Raw genomic sequence first — 21,665 nt, 5'->3', positions numbered from 1 at the left:
AATCAATGAACCTTTACCAGCTTTGTGTCGCATTCCTGAGGCCAAAGGTCATAATCATAAACCAATAGGTGTAGTTATTGCCATCTTGGGAATGTCTTTCTTGGGCACAGAAATCTGTGTATATGCTTTGGTGCAGTCAAGGACACTGAGCACTTGTTTCCTACTCAATGCACGGTTGTAATCTTTCAAGTGTGACACTGGGTAATGATGTGGTATACTCCTAGTGTTCAAAGCATGGTTGTCCGTGCATGGCCACCATGCATCGTTCTTTTTGGGGACCAGGTGCAGTGAACTTGACCTTGCACCACTGGATGAACATATTATCCATTCTACCAGCATAGTGCCATACTCAGCCTCCACTCTGGCATATCTGTCTGGGACCAACTGCCTGGACTTACACAAAATGGCATTCCTGCTGTGGGCCCCTGGAGGCCTGGTCAATATCGGGAACTGGTCAAGTAGCTTCGCGAACTCGTCTGCCATCGCCTGGACGACTTGACATCACCGTTGTCCACGCGACGTCGATATCCGGTCGCTGACAACCTGGTGACTGCATTCTGTGGCCAGGCATTGGCAATGTCAGACAGCAGGTGGTAGTGAGCTAGAAGATCCGCCTCGATGATCGGTTCCACACATCGATGATGACGAAAATTTTCATGTTGTTGCACGACACAGTCCCAGGTGTAACTCCACATACTGTGTGCCGTATGTTCAAATATCGGAATCGTTGGACGCTGCCAGCAAGAAGGTGGTGATCAGGCGATACATATGTGCCTTGTCGTGTGGCAGAAAGTTAAATCTCAGCCTGTATCTATCAAGAATCTGCGTCCCAACTTTTTGTCGGTGAGATACAGGCGGGTAGAGGGACAGAGAGGCGCGTCGACTTCTGCTTAGTGTTTAACATTTCCGTGTTTACATGGCGCATTAGACATATGGGCTTGATCCCCGAGTCTCTGATGATACCAGTTCTCGACCGACAGTGGGTCTGCTCTTCCACAGCATGAAAATGAAGCAAGATTAAACGGCACATGTATGTGCCCACTAACAATGTTCTGAAGGTCACTGAGAGATTCACCCAAATCCACATGGACATAATGAGACCCTTGCCACCATTAGAAGCACAGCGATACCTGTTAACAGTTATCGACAGAGTCACGCTTTGTCCTGAAGAAATCATGGTGGTCAGTACCTCTGCTAAGACACTGGCAGCAGCATTTATGGCACAATGGGTTGCGCCATTTGGTTGTTCTCTACATATAACACAGATGGAGGCCGCCAGTTTGACACTGAACTTTTCACGCAGATAGGAAAATTACATGGCGCAACACACCATCTGACCACAAGCTACCACCCAGCTTGCAATGGGATAATGGAGCACTGGCACCACTCCTTGAAAGCAGCACTCATGTGCCACGATATGAATTTTAACTTGGCCCTACTCCTCTCATGTGATGCATCGCCAGCGGAGCTCTTGTATGGAGAGACACTTCGTCTCTACCAGAGGAAATTGTGCAGTCAAGAGTGTCTTTGGGAGACCTTTCACCTCAACCACAATTAATAACTCGACTCAGAGAATACATCGCTCAAATGTGTCCTCAACCAGCGTCACTACATGGTCCACGTCCTTCATTAGTGCATAAAGAATTAACAAACAGCACTCATGTCATGCTTCGACGAGATGGAGTTAAAGCACCTCTCACACTGTCTTATACCGGACCTCATAGTGTCCTCACCTGCATGGATAAAACAATGGACATTCTGCTAAGAGCAAACGCAGCACCGTCTCCATCGATCGTGTCAAGCGCGCGTTTGTGTTTGATGACTCGTTTGAAGCAACCCCGCCTTCTCCAACCAACTAACCGTATTCCCTGCCTTCTTCGATCTAACCGCCGTCTGATGAACCGCCGGTGCCTGAGCTGCCGCGCCAAACGCGGTCGGGCCAGCACGTCCATTTTCCGTCACGATTTCTCAACAGCGTCAGGGCTTATGGAAACAGACGAACGACGCTCCGCTCCTCCGCGGGGAGCTGCGTGAAGACGGCGGAGATTGCGAGTCCCGCAGCGCAATTGCCAAGTTACGTGAACGAAGTTCGCAATCTCGCCACTTGGGGCGGTGATGTGCACGCTTATTCCATGCCTAAGAACAGACGCTATTGAACACTCTGGTTTTAGTTTTTAATATAATTATTCCGTAGTTATCTATCACAGCGAAAAGTTTACTTTTCCGTCAAATGCTCCTGTTTTCAACGTCCATGACTTTCCTTTACGTAGTTGAGAGTGGAGAGTTTTTTTAAATACGGAAGAAAGAATAATGTTCACATTTGATGCGGGCTGCACGCCCACATATAACACGCAATTTAGTGACCGTCTTACAGCTCTATAAAATTAGCTTCATGGATACAAAATTGTGCCCATGATTAGGTTGAAAGCACTATATAGTTATATAACGAATAATCGATACCACGAGCTCGATACATCAATCTATCGATTCCGGTTCGTAAATTCGAATCGTAGCAGCAATGTTGTAAATGTAAATTAAATTGTGTATTTTGTTTGCAAAGTGAGGATATCGATATTAGTGATGCAGCCCGAAACTGAAAACGAAGAATGTGTTATATTTCAGCAATTGGACCTATTTTCTCAAGGGTTTCCTATTATGGAAGAAATTCGGCGGCAGGGTAAATTATGCGACGTGACGTTAAAGGTAGCGTAATTGTTTTGATGAGTAAACGAATGACAACTAATGGGATAAATTGCTGCCGAAAAGCCATGGAAGTAGGCAGATCCTAATAGTTATATTCTACAAATACAGGCGCACATCACGCTGTTACTTTCGCATAAAAGGATCTACATTGTTTGATGACTTCAATGGTTAAAGGGAAAATATGTCAACAAATCAGTCGTTAATGAACCCCATTACAACTGACTTTACATATGTATGCATCAGTACACTGTTTTTATGCCATGCATTTCCCAATTTCTATACTTGATTTTTTTCTGTTGAGGAAAATACAGGAAAATCGTAACTTTTCTTGCAGTGAGATTTTCATAATTGTAGCCTCTGCACGCACACTGCATAAAAACCTGGTAACTGATGGCGTGATTATTTGTCACCTTTTCTGTTCTCAATTTCCTGCGTCCTGAAACCTGTCAAAATTTAGCACAGATTTTCACGACAACTGCTTTAATATTCATGAAGCCTCAGAAGCCGCTGATCCGTGTGGTTTCTATTATTCTACCTTGTTTTCATATTAATAGAAAATAATGTGTTTTATATTAAGCTAATAATAATCTGACACCACCACTACCACTCATCGTATACAAATCAACAAATTTTCACTGCAGGTCAACAGTGTAAGCTTTATGACTGCTTTAGCAAATGTTTAAAATACCTACTGTGGAATGACATACATTTTTTTTTCTTACTGTGTCAAATCCTAAATTGCATCTATTGACTAGAATTGCGTGTCACTCAGATATTCTTTTGTTTTTAAGTGCTGGTTTGCTGTTTCAGTCTTTTAATGCTATTTGATAAATGACAAATGAAGAATAGCCTTTAATAAGGAAAATGTCACAGAATTTCTTGACAATTATGAATTAGCTTAGTGAGGCAATATACAACCTGCATATTTTTGAGTTCTTTGCTTGGTGAAGTGAATGGCACAGCTGAATGTGAACCAAGAAAACCAGAAAAAAATCAAACTGTTTTCAACTGTCATGAGACGTCTGCACCAGGAAAGCAAGCACAAGTGAAGGAAGCTTCACACTTGAAGATGTCTGCCTTAAAAAACTGGGATAAGAAAAAAGGTAGAAATCATCAACGTTTACTAGGACACAGGGAAAGAAACTGAGTTGAACAGGAAACTTTCAAATGTTGGAGCAAAGTTGGCAAGTTTACGGAAAGTGCAGTCTGAGAAAACTTATGTGAATTAAATGTGAGGCTGGAAGAAAAGTTAAATTTGATGAATCTCCTGGCTGATGTTATTTTAGATGACGAGTCTGATTGTGAGAAGAAATGTTGCGGTAAATTTTTTTGCTGTAATATAATGTTTGCTATATTGACAGGTGTGACATTAGGGTGGAATTCCAGAGCCAACATATCTGTTGGAACTTCTCTAGCCATATTCACAACTACAGCCTTAGGCCTATATGTAAAATTTCATTCAGTTACTGAGGGGAAAATGTAAAATTTCAGCCAGAACATAGATCATTACTTCTAAGACAGTATTCTTTGGCTTTTGGTATACATGCTAAATTGAGTAAAGAAATTCTGTTTACATTGTTTTGAATTTTACATCACTAATTTTTCTACATACATCCACTTACATATTGTATAGGTATATTATACCAATTTTATATGGTTACTGACTTTTTTTAGTAGTGGATATTCTTTTGAAAAGCTCCCCACACTAAGGGTATGCCTCAACAGAAGAATGTGCCAACTGTAATATGTTTCATAGGAATAAATTATTGTAGTCTGAAATTTGTTAAAATCTGCCCCCGGATATCAGCTGAGTGACAATGTTTTCTAGCAGGGAGATCCCTTGGTGACTCGTGTTACATTTTGAAATCTGTGTTTTATTAAGTTGACTTTTTATGAATCTATAAACCCATATTTTCTTTTGTAAATCATCATCATCATATATTGTGCTATTGAGGCAAAGGTCTTAAGCAGGGAAGAGCATTGAAATTACAGAAAAAGAATGTAATTTATGTTGTGACTTACATTACAAATTTGATAAAATCTATTCCTAATTTAAATTTTAGGTCAAAGGTGCCCTCAAACATTAGGAGTATGTATCTGGTTTTTATCACAGAAGATGCATATTAGGTTGGCATTCAAATGACACAGTTACAGATTTCTAAAAATATTTATATCACTTTGAAATATTGTAATACTTTGGAAAAAAAAGGGCATGTGATTCAATGTTACATGAGTCATGTTAATTGCTACTTATTGTTGGAAAAACTTTTTTCCTGCAAGCAGAGAAAAGAAAATATGACATTATGTACCAAGTAAGAGGAACTTAAAATCAACATTTCACTTTTTAAACACTACAAAAAATTATAGGAATGACATCTGGAAAATAAACTGTAAATTCAGGTAAAAGTCAGAGAACTGAAAATACACTCTTGCATTGACAACATTAGGTGTATAATTTTGTCCTCTGTGTACAGTACATCATCACATTTTACAGGTCATTTCCAGTAGTGACAAGCAAGCTCCATTGCACCGATTAGGTAAGAATTTTCAAAAAGTGCATTTACATCTCCAGCATTGAATTTAGAGTAACATTCTACTTTGTACCAGTAATGATCTGCAGCAGAGAAATTCTTTGGAGACAGCAGATATGTACTCCTTCCTTGTAATGAAATCGTTGAGTGTTTTTTATATTTGCTACTGAATATCCTGAAGAACATATTTGAACCTGATTAAGTTTCACATTGATTCCTTGATTTTTTTCGTTTATTTACTGCATTCCACACTTGCCTTTCTGCAACTGCGTGAATTCCATCTACAGCTCCGTTACCATGGAATGTGGCAAATAACTTCCAGTAGATTTCCACATTATGCAATGACTGAAACTGAGATACAGCAGTAGTAATATATTTGTTTTAAAATTGTGAGGAGGGTCTATCTGATCAGATTGTGAAACTACCTTCACATTTTCAGGTATAGCTGACAGTACTTTGCTAATGAATGCAATTGCAGTATCCTTGGAATGGGTTAAGTTGTCTGAAAGAAAACAGTTGGGTGGTGATTACATGAATGTCACACTGACACTGTGAAAATACTAACTGCTGCCCAATGTGCACTTTGCACCTCATCTTGATAAAACATAGGTGTAATTTTCAACAAAATCAATGTGTGGCAGTGCAAAGCCCTTGGAATCTTGGCTCAGAACCATTTTTATATATATATATATATATATATTATTTTTCCCACGTGGAAGGTTTCCTTCTATTATATATATATATATATATATATATATATATATATATATATATATATATATATATATATATAAAAAAATGCAGATTGAGCTGTCTTTGTATAACAATGAAGAGGAAACTGAGGAATTGTAGAAACTATGTATTTTACTTAACAGCTGTGGAGCCTTCTTCGTTGTTTTTAATAATATCTTCCAAACATACCATAATAAATTCACAATTTCTTGCGCATCAATTTGTAGGCTTTGTTGAAACCTGTAACATTCTGTCGTGTGTTACATTCATTCTGCCAACAAAAGCTCACTTCGTGGCTGACATATGATGGTTGATACAAATGTGATGCCATAAGCTGGAATAGTATCATGTGTCTTATGAAGGCTGCTGATGGCATTTATGAAATTTTAATGATATTTCACAATCATACGTTATGAGATAGTTATCTGCTTAATCGAACATGTGGTGGGCGTACTTGTGCAAGCTTAGATTTGAGCTTCAGGGTGTTCCTGTTTGAATGCCTCACATGTTTCCATGATGGACGTGACTAACTGATGAATATGAACTGTCTTTTTCTCATTATTTTCTCTAATTACTATTGTGTCCTTCCTGCACGATGACTGTTGACTTAACATTGTGATGACAGTAGGAACCAACTATCAAGTCTCTAGTTTCAGAACTAAGATCTCAGTTTTGTGGATTACTCCCATGACTGGGTCTTTTGGACTTTCCACTTGATGAATTTCCACATAAGTTACTGAACAATTTACAGACAACTACGACTTTACGTCTTGGTGAAGATGGCAAGAATTGATTGGTTTGCACCATAGCTTTATCCAGAGAACTATGTGACATACAGTGACAGACCAGCTTTACTAGGTTGCTGATCTTGCATCTTATGTTGCCCATGTTTTCTAACTCTCTCCCAAGTTTGAGCTCTTCTTTCTTCAAATAACAGTCGTTGCTTATATTGACTCAATAGTAGGAACTTTTCTTTCTGCTCCTGGTGGCTTTTTCTAGCTTTGTCCAGATGCTGCTTCTTAGATTCTTATTTTCCTTCACTGTTTAACATTTCCCTCCTTCTGCTCTGTCTTTGCTGCTATTAAGGGCATCCTCTTCTTCTAACCTTAAAATAATACATCTGTGACTCAGATGATGTAACTCATGTTACACATTTAACTTTCTGTTTTTACAATGTTGGTTGAGATTGGGAAATCTTTAGTAGTGATATTAGTTACACATTCACACAAAGAAGTAAATTATTGAACAAGATAAAGTTAACTGTAACATCCCTCTTGATATAAAAACTTAATTACATGAAAGTGTTTCATGTTACATGAAAGTTCATGATGTTGTATTATATTATTTATCCTAACCGTTAATTTACCAGATTCATTATTGTACCCTTTATGCAATACATTTGGGTGTGTAACTTTAATATAAATACTGATATGCTAATTCTTACCTGCCAATTAATTGATGTGAATGAACAAAATCTCCAATAATTCACACTCTCATCACATGAAAAGCATATGGCCTTATAAAAATGGCTACAAGTTATGGAGGGAAATCAATAATGGGCCATAACCCATTGTTGCCATACAGTAAAAAGTCCAGCTTTTTCAAACAATGTATAAAAGTACCAAATTTTAAACTTTTAAAAATCCTAAGTGTGTACTACTTTACATGGAATATCCAAGCAATGTTTAGAGTTTCCTACTCATCCTAACTGAGAAATTGCTTTTTGGGAATGCTGTTTCCTCAGCAAATTTCATTCCTAAAATCTTCTCAGGATCAGTCGCAGGGCAGCAGTGTATTCTGACAATGTTCCAATGAAATAATAATTTTGGTCACTCTCCTAGAGCTTCTGCTGAAGGAACTTTTCAGAAGTGTGGAATAGGTCCAGGAGTAATTAGGTATAGGCTACACATACTTCCTACCTGCTGCCTCTACCAGCTTATTTCATGAGCACTGTGTGTTTAGTTTTTTGTCTTTTTATTTATATGTTTTTTTGTTCCCCCCCAGTCTGGTAAAATGCATTTTTGTAAGCCAATAAGAATAAACTGAATGGTGAACATTACATTACCTTGCAGGTCATCCTTTCCCTTGTTCTTGTCAGTGTTTTCTATATGTTCCTTTCTTTGTCAGTTCTGCAGAGAGCCTCCTCGTTACTTATAATCTCATCATTACATCTGATTTCCAATATTCTTCTGTAGCACCACATCTCAGACACTTCAATTCTTTTCTATTCTGGTTTTCCCACTGCCTACGATTCACTACTATATGTTCTGTGCTCCAAAACTACAGCCTGAGAAATTTCTTCCTCAAATTAAGGGATATGTTTGATACCAGTAGACTTCTCTTGGCCAGGAATGCCCCTTTTGCCAGTGCTAGTATGCTTCTTATGTCCTCCATAATGTGTTATTTTTCTTCCAAAGTAGAAGAAGTCATTTACTTCGCGAATCTTATCATTGATATCCTTTCACCTTGAATTTTAATCTCACTTTTGATCCTCTTTTTTATTTCCACTATTGCTTCTGCGAGGTATGTATTAAACATAAGGGGTGAAAGACTACAGCCCTATCTTATACCCTATGGAACAGTCATTAGTGGGCAACCTCTGGGGAAACTGCTGTACGTCAATCATGCAAGTGGGACTCTGTTAGATTGGACTGTTATTTCCCTAGCTGCTCATGGGTTCGAGATGGAACCTCAAAATTTTCTCTTCCACCTCCATGCGGAATGAGTGCTGCTGGTAGGTACCAACACCCCATTGCTCAAGAGGCTTTTTGTGATGAGGCCTCCAGATCCTGGACTAGTTCAGAGTAGTTCCATTTTTAGTAACAATGCATGCTGCAAGTCAGAATGCATTTTAAAAGAAGAGAAGAAAGCTTTGTGAAAGTTTCCCCTTTCTACATTTAAAAGGGGTTAGAGGGTATAGCAAGAACATTAAAATATTAAAATTTGTCATCAGATACGCAGTGGGACACTATTCATAGAAACCTCTCATTCTCAACAAGCAGCAGACCTGCAGAAAGTGAAAGCCTTGGAGAACATTAAAACTGAGCTCCACACCATTGTGAACTGCAACAAAAATGTCGTAATATATGGGAATCTGGTGGACATTTCCAAAGATGAGCTGAAAATTGAATGGACTCAAGGAGGTACTGTTGATGTGCAGAATATCATGAAAAGAGTAGAAGGCGATCTGATCAAACAATTGAAAATTCAGGATGGAATGTAACAATATTATGGAAAGGAAAGTTGCAACTCACTATATAGCGGAGATGCTGAGTTGCAGATAGGCACAACAAAAAGACTGTCACAAATGAAGCTTCATCAGAAATAGATGACACACACACACACACACACACACACACACACACACACACACACACACACACTCTTTCACACAAATGCAACTCACACGCACATGACTGCAGTTTCAAGAGTGTGGCTACAGTTGCCTGAGACTGCAGTCGTGTGTGTGTGTGTGTGTGTGTGTGTGTGTGAGAGAGAGAGAGAGATCTATTTTTGACGAAGGCCTTATAGGCTGAAAGCTTTCTTTGTGACAGTCGTTTTGTTGTACCTCTCTGCGACTCAGCATCTCTGCTATACGGTGAGTGGCAGTTTTCCTTTTAATAATATTGTTACTGATCAAATATAACCCACTCATCCTCACTTTCGATAGCACAAAGCTCTCGAAGTATGTCAGGGCAGGTTTTCTTCATTTTAATGTGCAGTCTTATGTCCCCAACCCAATGAGCTGTTTGAAACACCAGCACTTTGGACACACTAGTTTTGGATGTAAGGGAGAAGCCACTTGGGGCAAATGTGGTAAGGCCACCCACAAAGGAGTCATTTGTTCTCCTCCTTCAAAGTGTGTAAATTTCTCTGGGGATCACCTCGTTTGGAGTAGGGACTGAAGCATATATTTTGGAGAATGAGAGATAAAAGAGGTTAAACTTATGAAGTACATATTGTATGATGTGGCCAAAAAGATTTACAAGGCCATGCTGCCCCCAACCCCCATGCCACTTTTGCTGCCTCCAAGGGGTAATTACTGTGTTTGTCAATAATGCCCATTACTCATCTGCAACCCCCCCCCCCCCCCCCCCCCCCTTCGGCTACTGACGTTCAAAATGTTGCAGTTGAAATTCATGTGTGTCAGAGGACCACTGTTTGCTCACTGTATTCACCTCCGTCTCTTGCAGATCTTGTAGAACAACTCCCCCAACCGTTTCACCTATTGGGAGACCTCAGTGCCTATCATGTATTGTGGGACTTGACCTCTTCTTGCGCTCAGGGTCGGGTTTTGTAACCTGAACACAGCACTTCCACTCATTTATGTGTGCGGCTGGGTCATCCTCAGCCAACAAGCCCTCTTTCTGCTCTCCAGCCCTGGTGAGCTCTGTTTAGTGGGAAGTCGCTGATGATCTTCATTCTGGTGACCTACATCCCACTCTGGATTCACCTACTGGATGGAACTCTCCCAGAAAGGACACAGCCACAATGGATGCTCAGCAGAGAAAGCTGGATGCTGTTCGGCCAGCTGGCTGTGTTTGACAGCATCCAGCTTTCTCTGCTGAGCATCCATTGTGGCTGTGTCCTTTCTGGGAGAGTTCCATCCAGTAGCCAGAGTAGGATGTAGGTCACCAGAATGAAGGTCATCAGCAGTTCAGCCAGCTGGCTGTGTTTGACAGCATCCAGGAGAGGGTGGACCACATCACACGAGTTACTCCAACATCACACTGACTTCTCCACCCCAAAGTCATGAGGTCATCTTCAGAGGCATTCTGTCCCTTGGTGGACTGATTGAGTGGTGTTGACTAATCCAGATCGAATGTGCGGCTCTGCAAAGGTTTAAAGGATTGCCACAGATTCTAGAAATCAGGAAATATCAGGAAATTTCAAACATGTCAGGGAAATTTGAAAAAAACACTGGAAAAATCTCGATTTTTGTCTCATTAGATGAAATGATTTGTTTACTGATGTGTCATGCGTGGTCACTGGCTGGATGAAACTGTGTACATGCACAGCTTCCGTACTCCTTCATTACTACTACTTCTCCCCTTCCTACCACTCCCGTCAGCTTGCTGTCAGTGCTGCCACCACGTCTTGCCTCTAGCCTAGCAGCTGCCAATGAGAGGCTGGGAGGTGTGAGGAGTCATTTGTTTGGATCTGATTCTCAGAGACTGTAGACAGAGCAGCTGGAGACAGCAGTCATGTGTGTGTGAGATGTGTCTGAGTGATTGTGTGAATGTGTGTGTGCTCTTGCTTTCTGATAAAAGCTATGGGTAAAAATTTAGTTGTAAGAATGATTGTCTTTTCTGTGTGCCGGTCTGTGGGTCAGTGGTCATCTTTACAGTGAGTTGCTACCTATCCTCATTATTATTGGTTCTCAGAGTATTTGAAGAAGTTATCTGTTGTTGAATGGTTTGATCACCATGGTGTCATTTCAACAACATGCTCTCTGTGACTCATGAATAGCTGGCCACACAAGTGGATTTCTGCGATGGGCCAAAACCGCAGGCAGTTTCTGCGTGTACCTCTAATGAATCGGACCTGCGGGTCTGAAGCCCTTCTGTTCCCACTAATATGCAAGTCCTGCCCATTAATCTAGTCTCACCGATCTGCCCACAGGCTGGATCTGTTTGTGTGTGGTGTAATTCAGCAGATTCTTGTGGTTTATCCATGGACCCAGAACACGTTGCTCCTCAATGGGACAGAGGCCATGAACAATGGATTTCATCACAATACCTGTGAAATAATAGGTATAACACAGTGGGCAATAACCGAGAATAACAAACGTAGTAGAACCAACATTTTATTGGTGGTCACCTACGGTGTCTGGTTACACAGTTCTTTCGTGCCTTATACACTTCTTTCAAGAGGCCTACTTTTTTCTGAGATTTATTTCTGAAATCAGTGAAGGTACTTTAAATCTGTCCTGCGACTCCAGGGTAAAACGTATTTTTGTCACCAAATGTGTTTTGTTTTATTGAAATAAAATCACATCAGTGGTCTTAATGAAACACATACACCATTTGGCTTGCTTTCTCCATCTAAAAACAGTTCATTACAAAAGGTGTTGTTGTTAATACTTCAGACTTTTGCGCACATCAGGAAATGCCGTCTGCATGCAAGGTTTTTTAGGTATTTCTTTGTTTACACTATTGTTTTTTTTGTACCATAGCTGCAAAGATGGATTGTCAACTTACGTCTTACCTTATCCTGGAGACCTCAAAATGTGTCAGGGAAAAATGCTAAAACTTATCTGGAAATCAGGGAAATATAAGGGAATTTCACTTGGGAAAACTAGTGGCAATCCTGTTTAAGTGCTGTCCAATGATAGGAAACCTTGCAGCTTTTCCGTTGGCAAGGCCAAGGCTGCAACACATCATCAAGAAGATCAGAAAAGGCCGTGACAAGCATTCCTGGCCTCTGTCAGTCGTTCCGCTTGTTCAACAACAGTATGGGAAGATGTCAAGAGTATTTCCAGTAAAGGCAGTTGATTACCTATGGTGGCATCGTTGAAACAGGTGTGTCTCTAAACAACACCGGAGACATTGCAAGGACAATGGCAGAGCATTTTGCATTGACTGCCACCACTGCCAGCCAAGTGTATAGTGGTTGGTCGTTACTGTACCACCATGGAGGGGATCAAGTTGGACTTCCAGTCCATGAGTTTTGAGCCGTATAACTACCCCTTCTCCATGTGGACCTGTATCGGCACCGTCTGATGTTCATGTTACAGCATCCAATCTCGGTCAAATCCAGTACAGCATGGTGCAGCACTTGCAACCAGTGTCAAAGGAAACCCTTTTACAGTGTTTTAATTCAATATAGCTGATAGACCAGTTTTCCGACTCTTGGTGACTTAGTAAGCATCTCACTTTTTTATTGATTGTTATTATTATTATTATTATTATTATTATTGTTACTATTACTGTTACTATTAAATCCTGAAAAATATGCATGTGCTGAAATGGTGTGTTGTCTGCTTGAATTTCAGGTTGATTCACAGTCCTACAGTGCCCACCGAATTGTTCTTGCGGCTACTATTCCCTATTTCAATGCGATGTTTACACATGATATGGTGGAAAGCAAGCAAAGAGAAATAACTATTCAAGGCATTGACTCATCGTAAGGCAACATTAAACTACAAAATTTTTGAAGTTTTTTACAGCATATGTTATGTATTTTTGTAATGTTGTTGTAAGATTACTGATTCAGCATATGCAATATCTCGCCTAGCTTATAACCATGTACAAGGTTTTTGTGTTGGTCTGATTTCATACTGATTTCAAGTGCCCTTCTTTAGCTGCAGAAGTTCCCTTAACTTAAGCACAAAAATAAAGATGGGCCATTATTCAAAAGTTAGGTTATGAGTAGTATGTACAGAGTGCGTTCCATAAGTAATGCGATCAGTTTTTTTTCTGACACAATGGTCCACCACAGCATGTTGTAACCAGCTGGGCTAAGTAGAGGGGGAGTTAGCTTCAAAATGCTCTTCGGCTTATTCGGCTGTGAGCTGCTGGAGAGTCAGGATGTGCGTTTCCGTCAACCCCCTTTTGAGTTTATGTAACACGGCACAATGGATCATTCTGTAGAGCAATGGTAGGCTATCGAATTTTGCGTTAAACTTGGGAATTCCGCCACCGAAACATTTCCATTACTTCAGAATGCCTTTGGGAGTGATTGCTTGTCCAAATCACAAGTTTTCCGATGGCACAAGTCGTTCATGGAGGGCCGAGAGGAGATCACCAACGAACCTCGCAGTGGACGGCCATCAGCCGCACGAGTCAACAAAAATCTGACGCGTGTGCGCGATTGTTTGAACTCTGACAGATGGCTGATCCTTCAATTGATAGCACAAACTCTAAACATGTCAAAAACAACCGTTTTCCGCATTGTGACCGAAGATTTGAACATGAGAAAAGTGTGTGCCAAAATCATCCCAAAAGTGTTGACTGACGAACACAAGCACATGGGAGTGCTTCGGTGTCGAGAAATGTTGGAATGCCTCCCTCCCTCCCTCCTTCCCTGGGATTGTCCTGTGTATCTAGAAGAGCGGGCTGTCCAAGAGATTCGGGTAAAAAGTGTCTTACCCAGTAGCTCGCAAGTTACTGGCTAGTCACAAACCCTGTGTTCTCCGTTCTGGTACCTAGAGGTCTGGTCTTGTTATCCCTCGCTCCATGAAGGACATGGCTACGCAGACACGCAACCTAAAATTCACCTCTGAGGTTGTCAAATTGCCCAGTGTAAATGTAGCATCACCATTCTCCCATACAGCTGTGCAACAAGCCATCAAACTCCCACCTCAAGGGGCGCAGCCACCAGCTACACAACTGGTATGCTGGAAAGGACAGAAGTACTCCCATGAAGACTTCCTCCATCCCTCAAGCCAAACACCACCCGAGTCTTCCTCTAACTGGTTAGGCTCAAAAACGTCCACCAAAGGCAAACAGTTTTGTCCTTTGCCAACTCCAAGATCCTCATCGTCAGCGTCACCACGTGGTACCGTAACTTGGCCGGCCTCTGTATCGTCGGTGCGCACCACCAACCGTTTTTCAGCGTTGGACTCCACAGACTGACCGTACAAGCATGCCGATGCTTCTGTGGACCCCATGGAGCAGGATCCTCCTCCTCCTGTGCCCTGTAGTAGCAACTCTACACTGGCTGTCACTCGGCGGTCGCCGAATTGACACCTCTACATCTCTTCCTCATCATTACTGTCCTCCAATGGAACATTGACGGCTTTCGGTCCCACAAAGAGGATTTACAGCTCCTTTTAGCATCACAGCCTCCCTTTGTACTCTGCCTTCAGGAAACAAAATTGCACCTTCATGACTGCTTTGAGCTTTCACATTACTTCCCAATTCGTTTTGACCTTCACCCTGAGGTCGGCATTCCATCTCATGGGGGCATCGTGCTGCTCACACAGGATGACATCCAAAGTCAGCCCATCTCCCTGACTACCAATCTTCAAGCTGTTGCAGCTCACCTTTTCCTTCCCCGCCTGACTTTTTCCCTCTCTACCATTTATGTCCCTCCATCATTCGATGTCACCCGGGCAGACTTCTTTCAGCTTATAGGGCAGCTGCCTCCCCCATTTTTGCTACTAGGTGACTTTAAAGTGCATAATCCCCTTTGGGGTTCTCACAGGACCTGTCAGAGAGGTGCCCTCTTGGCTGACCTACTTAACCAATTTAACCTCTTCTGCCTTAAGACTATCCCCCTGCGGGTTCGGGGGTAAGAATAGGCCCGCGGTATTCCTGCCTGTCGTAAGAGGCGACTAAAAGGAGTCTCAAACGTTTCGGCCTTCTGTGATGGTCCCCTCTTGGGTTTGACCTCCTTTTTTCTTCCAAATTTCCGTCGTCAGTGCGTGCCATTTGGGGAAGGACACCTTACGTGGTGTTTTTGTATTGGTCCCTCATGCTCCACTATCTTGCATGTTACCTATTGTCGTGGGGGGGGGGGACTACGCCCAACATCTTCTGGGTGGTCTCCTCCTCGCCTTGTGTGCACTCTTCTTCTTAGCGCCTACGACAACTGTGGACCCTTTAAACACCTAAAATCCAGCACGGTAGCCAGTCCGTTGTGGTGGGGTCGTCATGTACCCTCTTGGTGGTAGCCCCCTGACCACGCAGGGATCGCACTACAGATGCCTGAGCTGTTTCCTCCCCATGCATGCCAAGGAGTATGTGCCCATCTTGTCTGGGGCACGGGGACTCCGGGCAACGGGATATCGGCCAGGTACCCGTTGCTTTGGCTGGGTGGCGCCCTTGGGGAGAGCCCTCGTTCGGAGTAGGTGGCATCTGGGCGGATGTGGCGCAATGAAGCGCAATAAATCACATCAAGCTGGTGGTCGCACGGCCACCAGCGTCTCTAAGCGAGGTAGAGTCGACTTCGATGCTGCGCAGTATGACCCTCAGACGTTCCCCTCGTTGGCTGCGCCATGGGAGGGACGCCGATCTAGTGCCAAGCGGGAGCCTTATGTACCGCAATACCTTGTCTGCAGCAGGACTGATGGTGACTCCTTTCTTCCGACGAAGCCTATGTTTTTTGTGGAACACCTGGAGGATAAGTTTGGGGAAGTGGCGGGGTTGTCAAAAATGAGGAATGGGTCCATCCTCCTCAAGACGTCCTCCCCAGCCCAGTCATGAGCGTTGCTCTTGTGTGATAAGCTGGGTGACGTCCCTGTTACCGTCACTCCCCACAGTAGCTTAAATATGGTCCAGGGGATTATTTACCATCGTGACCTCTTGTTGCAATCCGATGACGAGCTGAGAGCCGACTTGGAACAACGTGGTGTGCATTTTGTCCGTCGTGTCCATCGAGGACCCAAGACAAACAGGGTGGCCACCGGTGCCTTTATCTTGGCCTTTGAGGGTGATGTCTTGCCCGAGAAGGTCAAGGTGATGGTTTACCGTTGCGATGTCAAGCCATACGTGCCTCCCCCGATGCGGTGCTTCCAGTGCTGGAAGTTTGGGCATATGTCCTCCCGTTGCCCATCCAGCGCTACATGTCGAGATTGCGGACGCCCCTCTCATCCTGATTCTCCATGTGCACCTCCGCCTGTATGTGTTAACTGTGGGGAGCACCACTCTCCATGCTCGCCGGATTGCCCCGTTCTTCATAAGGAGCGGAAGATCATGGAATTTAAGACCCTGGACCGGCTTACTTATCGAGAGGCTAAACAGAAATATGAAAGGTTGTACCCTGCTTCCCTTCGAACATCTTATGCTGCAGCCACGTTATCGTCGCCCGCACGGGCGACGGTTGTCGCTTCATCTGTGCCGCCTTCAGTGGGCCCTCGGGGCCATATATCTCTGTCTGCCCCCCTCGTGCCTGGGGGCAAGCCTTCCTCTCTTGCCCCCTTAGCAGTTGGGGGCAAACCCTCTTCTGTCGCTCCCCCCAAGCTTACTTCGGGAGTGACATCTGCTCCACAACCGGGAGGCTCGATTCCTCCCCCTCCTTCTCCGGCGGCGTTGCCTCCGCCGGTTCCTCTCTCGTGGAAGGGGTCCCTCGGGGCTCTCCCTTCCTCCGTTTCTTCTCCTTCCCAGCCAGATGTCAGCCAGTGGCTGAAGGTTCCGCCACCTGCTGGTTGTAGGGCTTCTGCGTCGTCGTCAGCCTCCGACGCTCCTTCAGAGAAGCTCTCCCAGCCCTCTCACCCTAAGGGCAGACGCGAGAAGAAGGAACGGAATGTGTCCAAGAAGAAGGACGTTCCGGCGGTTTCAGCACCGCCTGCTGTACATAGTCCTGGCTCCGGGGATGAGGTGGAGATCCTCGCCTCTGCCGCGGATCTCGCCCTCACGGAACCCTTGGGGGCCTCTCCTATGGACTCAGCTGACTCTCCCCCAGTGGCGGCGGTTGGCTCTGAAGCGCTGTCTGCCTCTTAGTCGCATTCACGCCCTCCCAGTCCCTTCCTGCTTCCATTCTCCAATGGAACTGCGGCGGTTATTTCCGCCACCTGCCAGAGCTCCGGATGCTTCTGAGTGATTCCCCTGTTCTCTGCCTTGCTCTGCAGGAAACTTGGTTTCCTGCACTGCGGACCCCCGCCCTTCGCGGTTATCGGGGATACTATAAGAACCGTGCTGCCTGTCAACGAGCGTCAGGTGGGGTTTGCCTCTTTGTTCACCACTCTGTCTGTAGCTCGCCAGTACACCTTCAGACGCCTTTAGAGGCAATTGCTGCCAGGGTTGAGCTCTCGCCGGCTATTACTGTATGCTCTGTTTACATTCCTCCGGATGGGGAGCTCCCCCGCCATGTCTTGGCTGCGCTGCTGGCTCAACTCCCGCCACCATTGCTGCTTCTGGGCGATTTCAATGCCCACAATCCTCTATGGGGTGGGACTGTCTCCGATGATCGCGGTCGGGCCGTGGAGCATGTGTTGGCTCAGCTCGACCTTAGCCTGTTGAACACCGGTGCTCCCACACATTTCAGTGTGGCCCATGGCTCGTTCTCGGCCATCGATCTCTCTATTTGCAGCCCTGGACTTGTCCCATCCCTCCACTGGAGGGTACATCCTGACCTGTGTGGCAGTGACCATTTTCCCATCTATTTGTCACTGCCACAGTGTCATTCTTCTGGGCGCTTGCCCCGCTGGGCTCTCCACAGGGCTGACTGGCCAGCTTTTACTTCCGCTGTAACCATTGCGTCTCCCCCACAGGGTGACATTGACGAGGTGGTCCGTGTTTTCACCACGTCCATCATTTCGGCGGCCGAGGCTGCCATCCCCCGTTCCTCTGGCCTCCCTCGGCGGAAGGCTGTCCCCTGGTGGTCGCCGGAGATTGCTGAGGCTATTCGCGATCGTCGGCGGGCTCTCCAGCGTCATAGGCGGCACCCGTCTCTGGAGACCCTCATCGCCTTTAAGAGGCTCCGTGCCTTCGCCCGTCGTCTTATTGCACGGCGTAAGCAGGAGTGCTGGGAGAGGTACGTCTCCTCCCTGGGCTCCCGTGTCTCGTCCTCGCACGTGTGGTCCCGGATCCGGCGGATTTATGGCTCCCAGACCCCTATGGGTGTCCCTGGGCTCTCCTTGGACGGCGCTGTCTGCACGGACGCTGCCGCCATTGCTGAACGGCTAGCCGCGCACCTTGCTCAGAGCTCTGCGACTGCCTCCTATCCCCCCGCCTTTCGCTCTCTAAAGGAGCGAGCCGAGCGGACGCCGTTCTCATTCCACACGCGTCGTTCTGAAACATACAATGCTCCTTTCAGCGAGAGGGAATTCCTCGCCGCCCTCGCCGATTGCCCTGATACAGCACCAGGCCCAGACAGCATCCACGCGCAGATGCTGAAGCATCTCTCCAGGGACTGCCAGAGACACATTCTCGCGATATTTAATCGCATTTGGAGCGAAGGCGTGTTCCCGTCGCAATGGCGGGAGGGCGTTATTGTCCCCATCTTGAAACCCGGTGCGGACCCACTGGCGGTGGACAGCTATCGTCCCATTACCCTCACCAACGTTTTGTGCAAATTGCTCGAACGTATGGTGGGGCGGCGTTTGTGTTGGGTCCTTGAGTCGCGCGGTCTCCTCGCTCCATCCCAGGGTGGCTTCCGTCGGGGCCGGTCTGCAGTGGACAATTTGGTGCGGCTGGAATCTGCTGTCCGTACGGCTTTTGCCCGACGTCAGCATCTTGTTGCTGTATTTTTCGATTTGCGGACGGCGTATGACACCACATGGAGGCATCACATCCTCGCCACGTTGCATGGGTGGGGTCTTCGTGGTCGGCTCCCGGCTTTTCTTCAAAACTTTTTATTGCGCCGCTCTTTCCGGGTGCAAGTCGGTGCCACCTCTAGTTCCTCTTATATACAGGAAAATGGGGTCCCGCAGGGCTCGGTGTTGAGCGTCTCCTTATTTTTAGTGGCCATTAATGGTCTGGCAGCAGCAGTGGGGTCGTCGGTGTCTCCTTCTTTGTATGCCGACGACTTCTGCATCTCATTTAGCTCCACGACTACGGGAGTTGCCGAACGCAGGCTGCAAGTCGCCATTCGCAAGGCAGCATCATGGGCACTGACTCATGGCTTTCAGTTCTCTGCTGCCAAGACTCGAGTAATGCACTTCTGCAGGCGTCGGACGGTCCACCCTCATCCTGCACTTTACCTCGACGGCCACCTGCTTGAAGTGGTGGACACTTGCCGCTTCTTGGGACTCGTGTTTGATGCCCGGCTCACATGGGTTCCTCATGTTACTCAGCTGAAGCAAAAATGCTGGCGGCACCTCAACGCCCTCCGCTGCCTTAGCCACACGTCTTGGGGTGCAGATCGCTGCACGCTGCTGCGGTTGTACAGAGCCCTTGTGCAGTCCCGGCTTGATTATGGGAGCCTGGCCTATGGGTCTGCGTCCCCCTCAGTGTTAAAGTTGTTAGACCCCATACACCACTGTGGGGTTAGGCTTGCCACTGGCGCTTTTCGCACCAGCCCCGTGGATAGTCTACTGGTGGAGGCCGGGGTTCCCCCACTGCGGATTCGCCGCCATCGTCTGCTTGTCGACTATGCTGTCCACGTTCATTGCTCGCCAGATCATCCCAATCGTCGCCTGCTTTTCCCTGCTATGGTCCTCCATCTGCCCGAACGGCGCCCTAGGTCTGGGCTTTCCATAGCTGTCCGTGTCCAGTCCCTGCTGTCAGAACTGGGGTCATTCCCTCTTCTGCCTCCCTTCCGGGTCCGTACACCTACGCCTCCCTGGTGTTTGTCCCGGCCGTCCGTCCGTCTGGACTTGGCACAGGGACCCAAGGACTCGGTTCCGCCTGTGGCCCTCCGTCGCCGTTTTCTTGCTCTCCTCGCCTCATTTTCGGACTGTGAGACTGTCTACACTGATGGTTCCCTGGTTGATGGTTGCACTGCCTACTCTTTTGCTCATGCTGCTCATGTTGAGCAGCGCTCCTTGCCGGCTGGCTGCAGTATTTTTACTGCAGAGCTGGTGGCCATATTGCGCGCTCTTGACCATATGCGTTTCTGCTCAGGTAGGTCCGTCGTGATCTGCAGTGACTCCCTGAGCAGCCTTCAGGCCATCGACCGCTGCTATCCCTCCTCTCCTCTGGTGTCCTCCATTCAGGAGACTGTTTCCGCCATTGCCCGTTCTGGTCGTTCGGTGGTCCTGGTTTGGACGCCCGGTCATGTTGGCATCCCAGGGAACGAACGTGTAGACAGGCTGGCCAAAGGGGCGATCGACGCCCCGGCTTTGGAGATCGGCCTTACGGCTCGCGACCAGCAGATGGTGTTGCGCCGTAAGCTGATTGGGATGTGGGCTACTGAGTGGCGTGGCATGACAGCCCCGAATAAACTGCGGGCTGTCAAGGAGACGATCGCCGTGTGGCGTTCCTCCCTGCGGGCTTCTCGCAGGGACTCGGTAGTCCTGTGTCGGCTGCGCATCGGCCATACGTACCTGACGCACGGCCATCTCTTGCGTCAGGAGGATCCCCCCCTGTGTCAGTGTGGGTCCCGGCTGACGGTCGGCCACATTTTGCTGGAGTGTCCTCGACTGCGCACACTCCGGCAATCTTTTAATCTCCCGGGCACTTTGGCTTTGGTTTTATCTGACGATGCCTCCAGGGCTGATGACGTTTTAAATTTTATCCGTGGTAGTCCGTTTTATGGTTCGATTTAGGGAGGTCCTGCACCTTTCCCTTTCTGTGTCTTTTGTCCTTGTGTCTGTTGCTGTTCTGGTGTGCCGTGAGATGGTTGACTCTTTCCCATTTTTGTTCTCGTGGTCAGTCAACCAGTCTCCGGCCATCTTCCTTTCTTCTGTTTCTTTCTGTCTGGTGTGCCTCTGTCCTGTTCTTGTTTGTAGTGTTTGTTGCTGCATTTGTGTTCTTTTAGCGCCTCGGGGGACGTCTCCTCCCCCTTTGGTTTTTACCTTCTCCGTCGATTTTGGGCTCGCCTGATTTTGGAATGGGGGACTGATGACCTTCGCTGTTTAGTCCCCCTTAAACATCCCAACAACCACCACCACCTTAAGACTGGAGCACCCACTTTCCTTTCTGATTCCTCACACACCTAGTCCCATGTGGACCCATTCTTTTGCACCGTCCAGCTTGCCCATCATCTTGAGTGGTCTGTTCTTTCTGACACCTACTTGTGCGGCCATTTCCTGTGTTCTGTCCATTTGCTGGCTCCTACCCCATCCCTGTTCATGCCCAAATGGCAGCTTACTAAGGCTGATTGGCAGCTTTACTCCTCCCTGGAGACCTTCGAAGAACAAGATTTCCTCAGTTG

General features: G+C 46.0%; 1 protein-coding gene across 1 annotated transcript in view; it reads left to right on the top strand.

The window, feature by feature from the left end:
* The first annotated feature begins 2,507 nt into the window (after window positions 1-2,507).
* The window catches only part of LOC124786882 (kelch-like protein 18), a 161,046-nt gene continuing 141,888 nt past the window's right edge, over window positions 2,508-21,665 (top strand). Inside the window, exons 1-2 of the mRNA XM_047254297.1 lie at window positions 2,508-2,703; window positions 12,961-13,091. Coding sequence (XP_047110253.1) covers window positions 2,581-2,703; window positions 12,961-13,091 — 254 coding nt within the window. The 5' untranslated portion in view covers window positions 2,508-2,580. The remainder of the gene's footprint in view (window positions 2,704-12,960; window positions 13,092-21,665) is intronic.

Source organism: Schistocerca piceifrons, chromosome 1 (genome assembly GCF_021461385.2).
Source record: "Schistocerca piceifrons isolate TAMUIC-IGC-003096 chromosome 1, iqSchPice1.1, whole genome shotgun sequence".
NCBI lineage: Eukaryota > Metazoa > Arthropoda > Insecta > Orthoptera > Acrididae > Schistocerca > Schistocerca piceifrons.
Note: the sequence above shows the minus strand (reverse complement) of the source record. Positions and strands in the feature narration are given on the sequence as shown.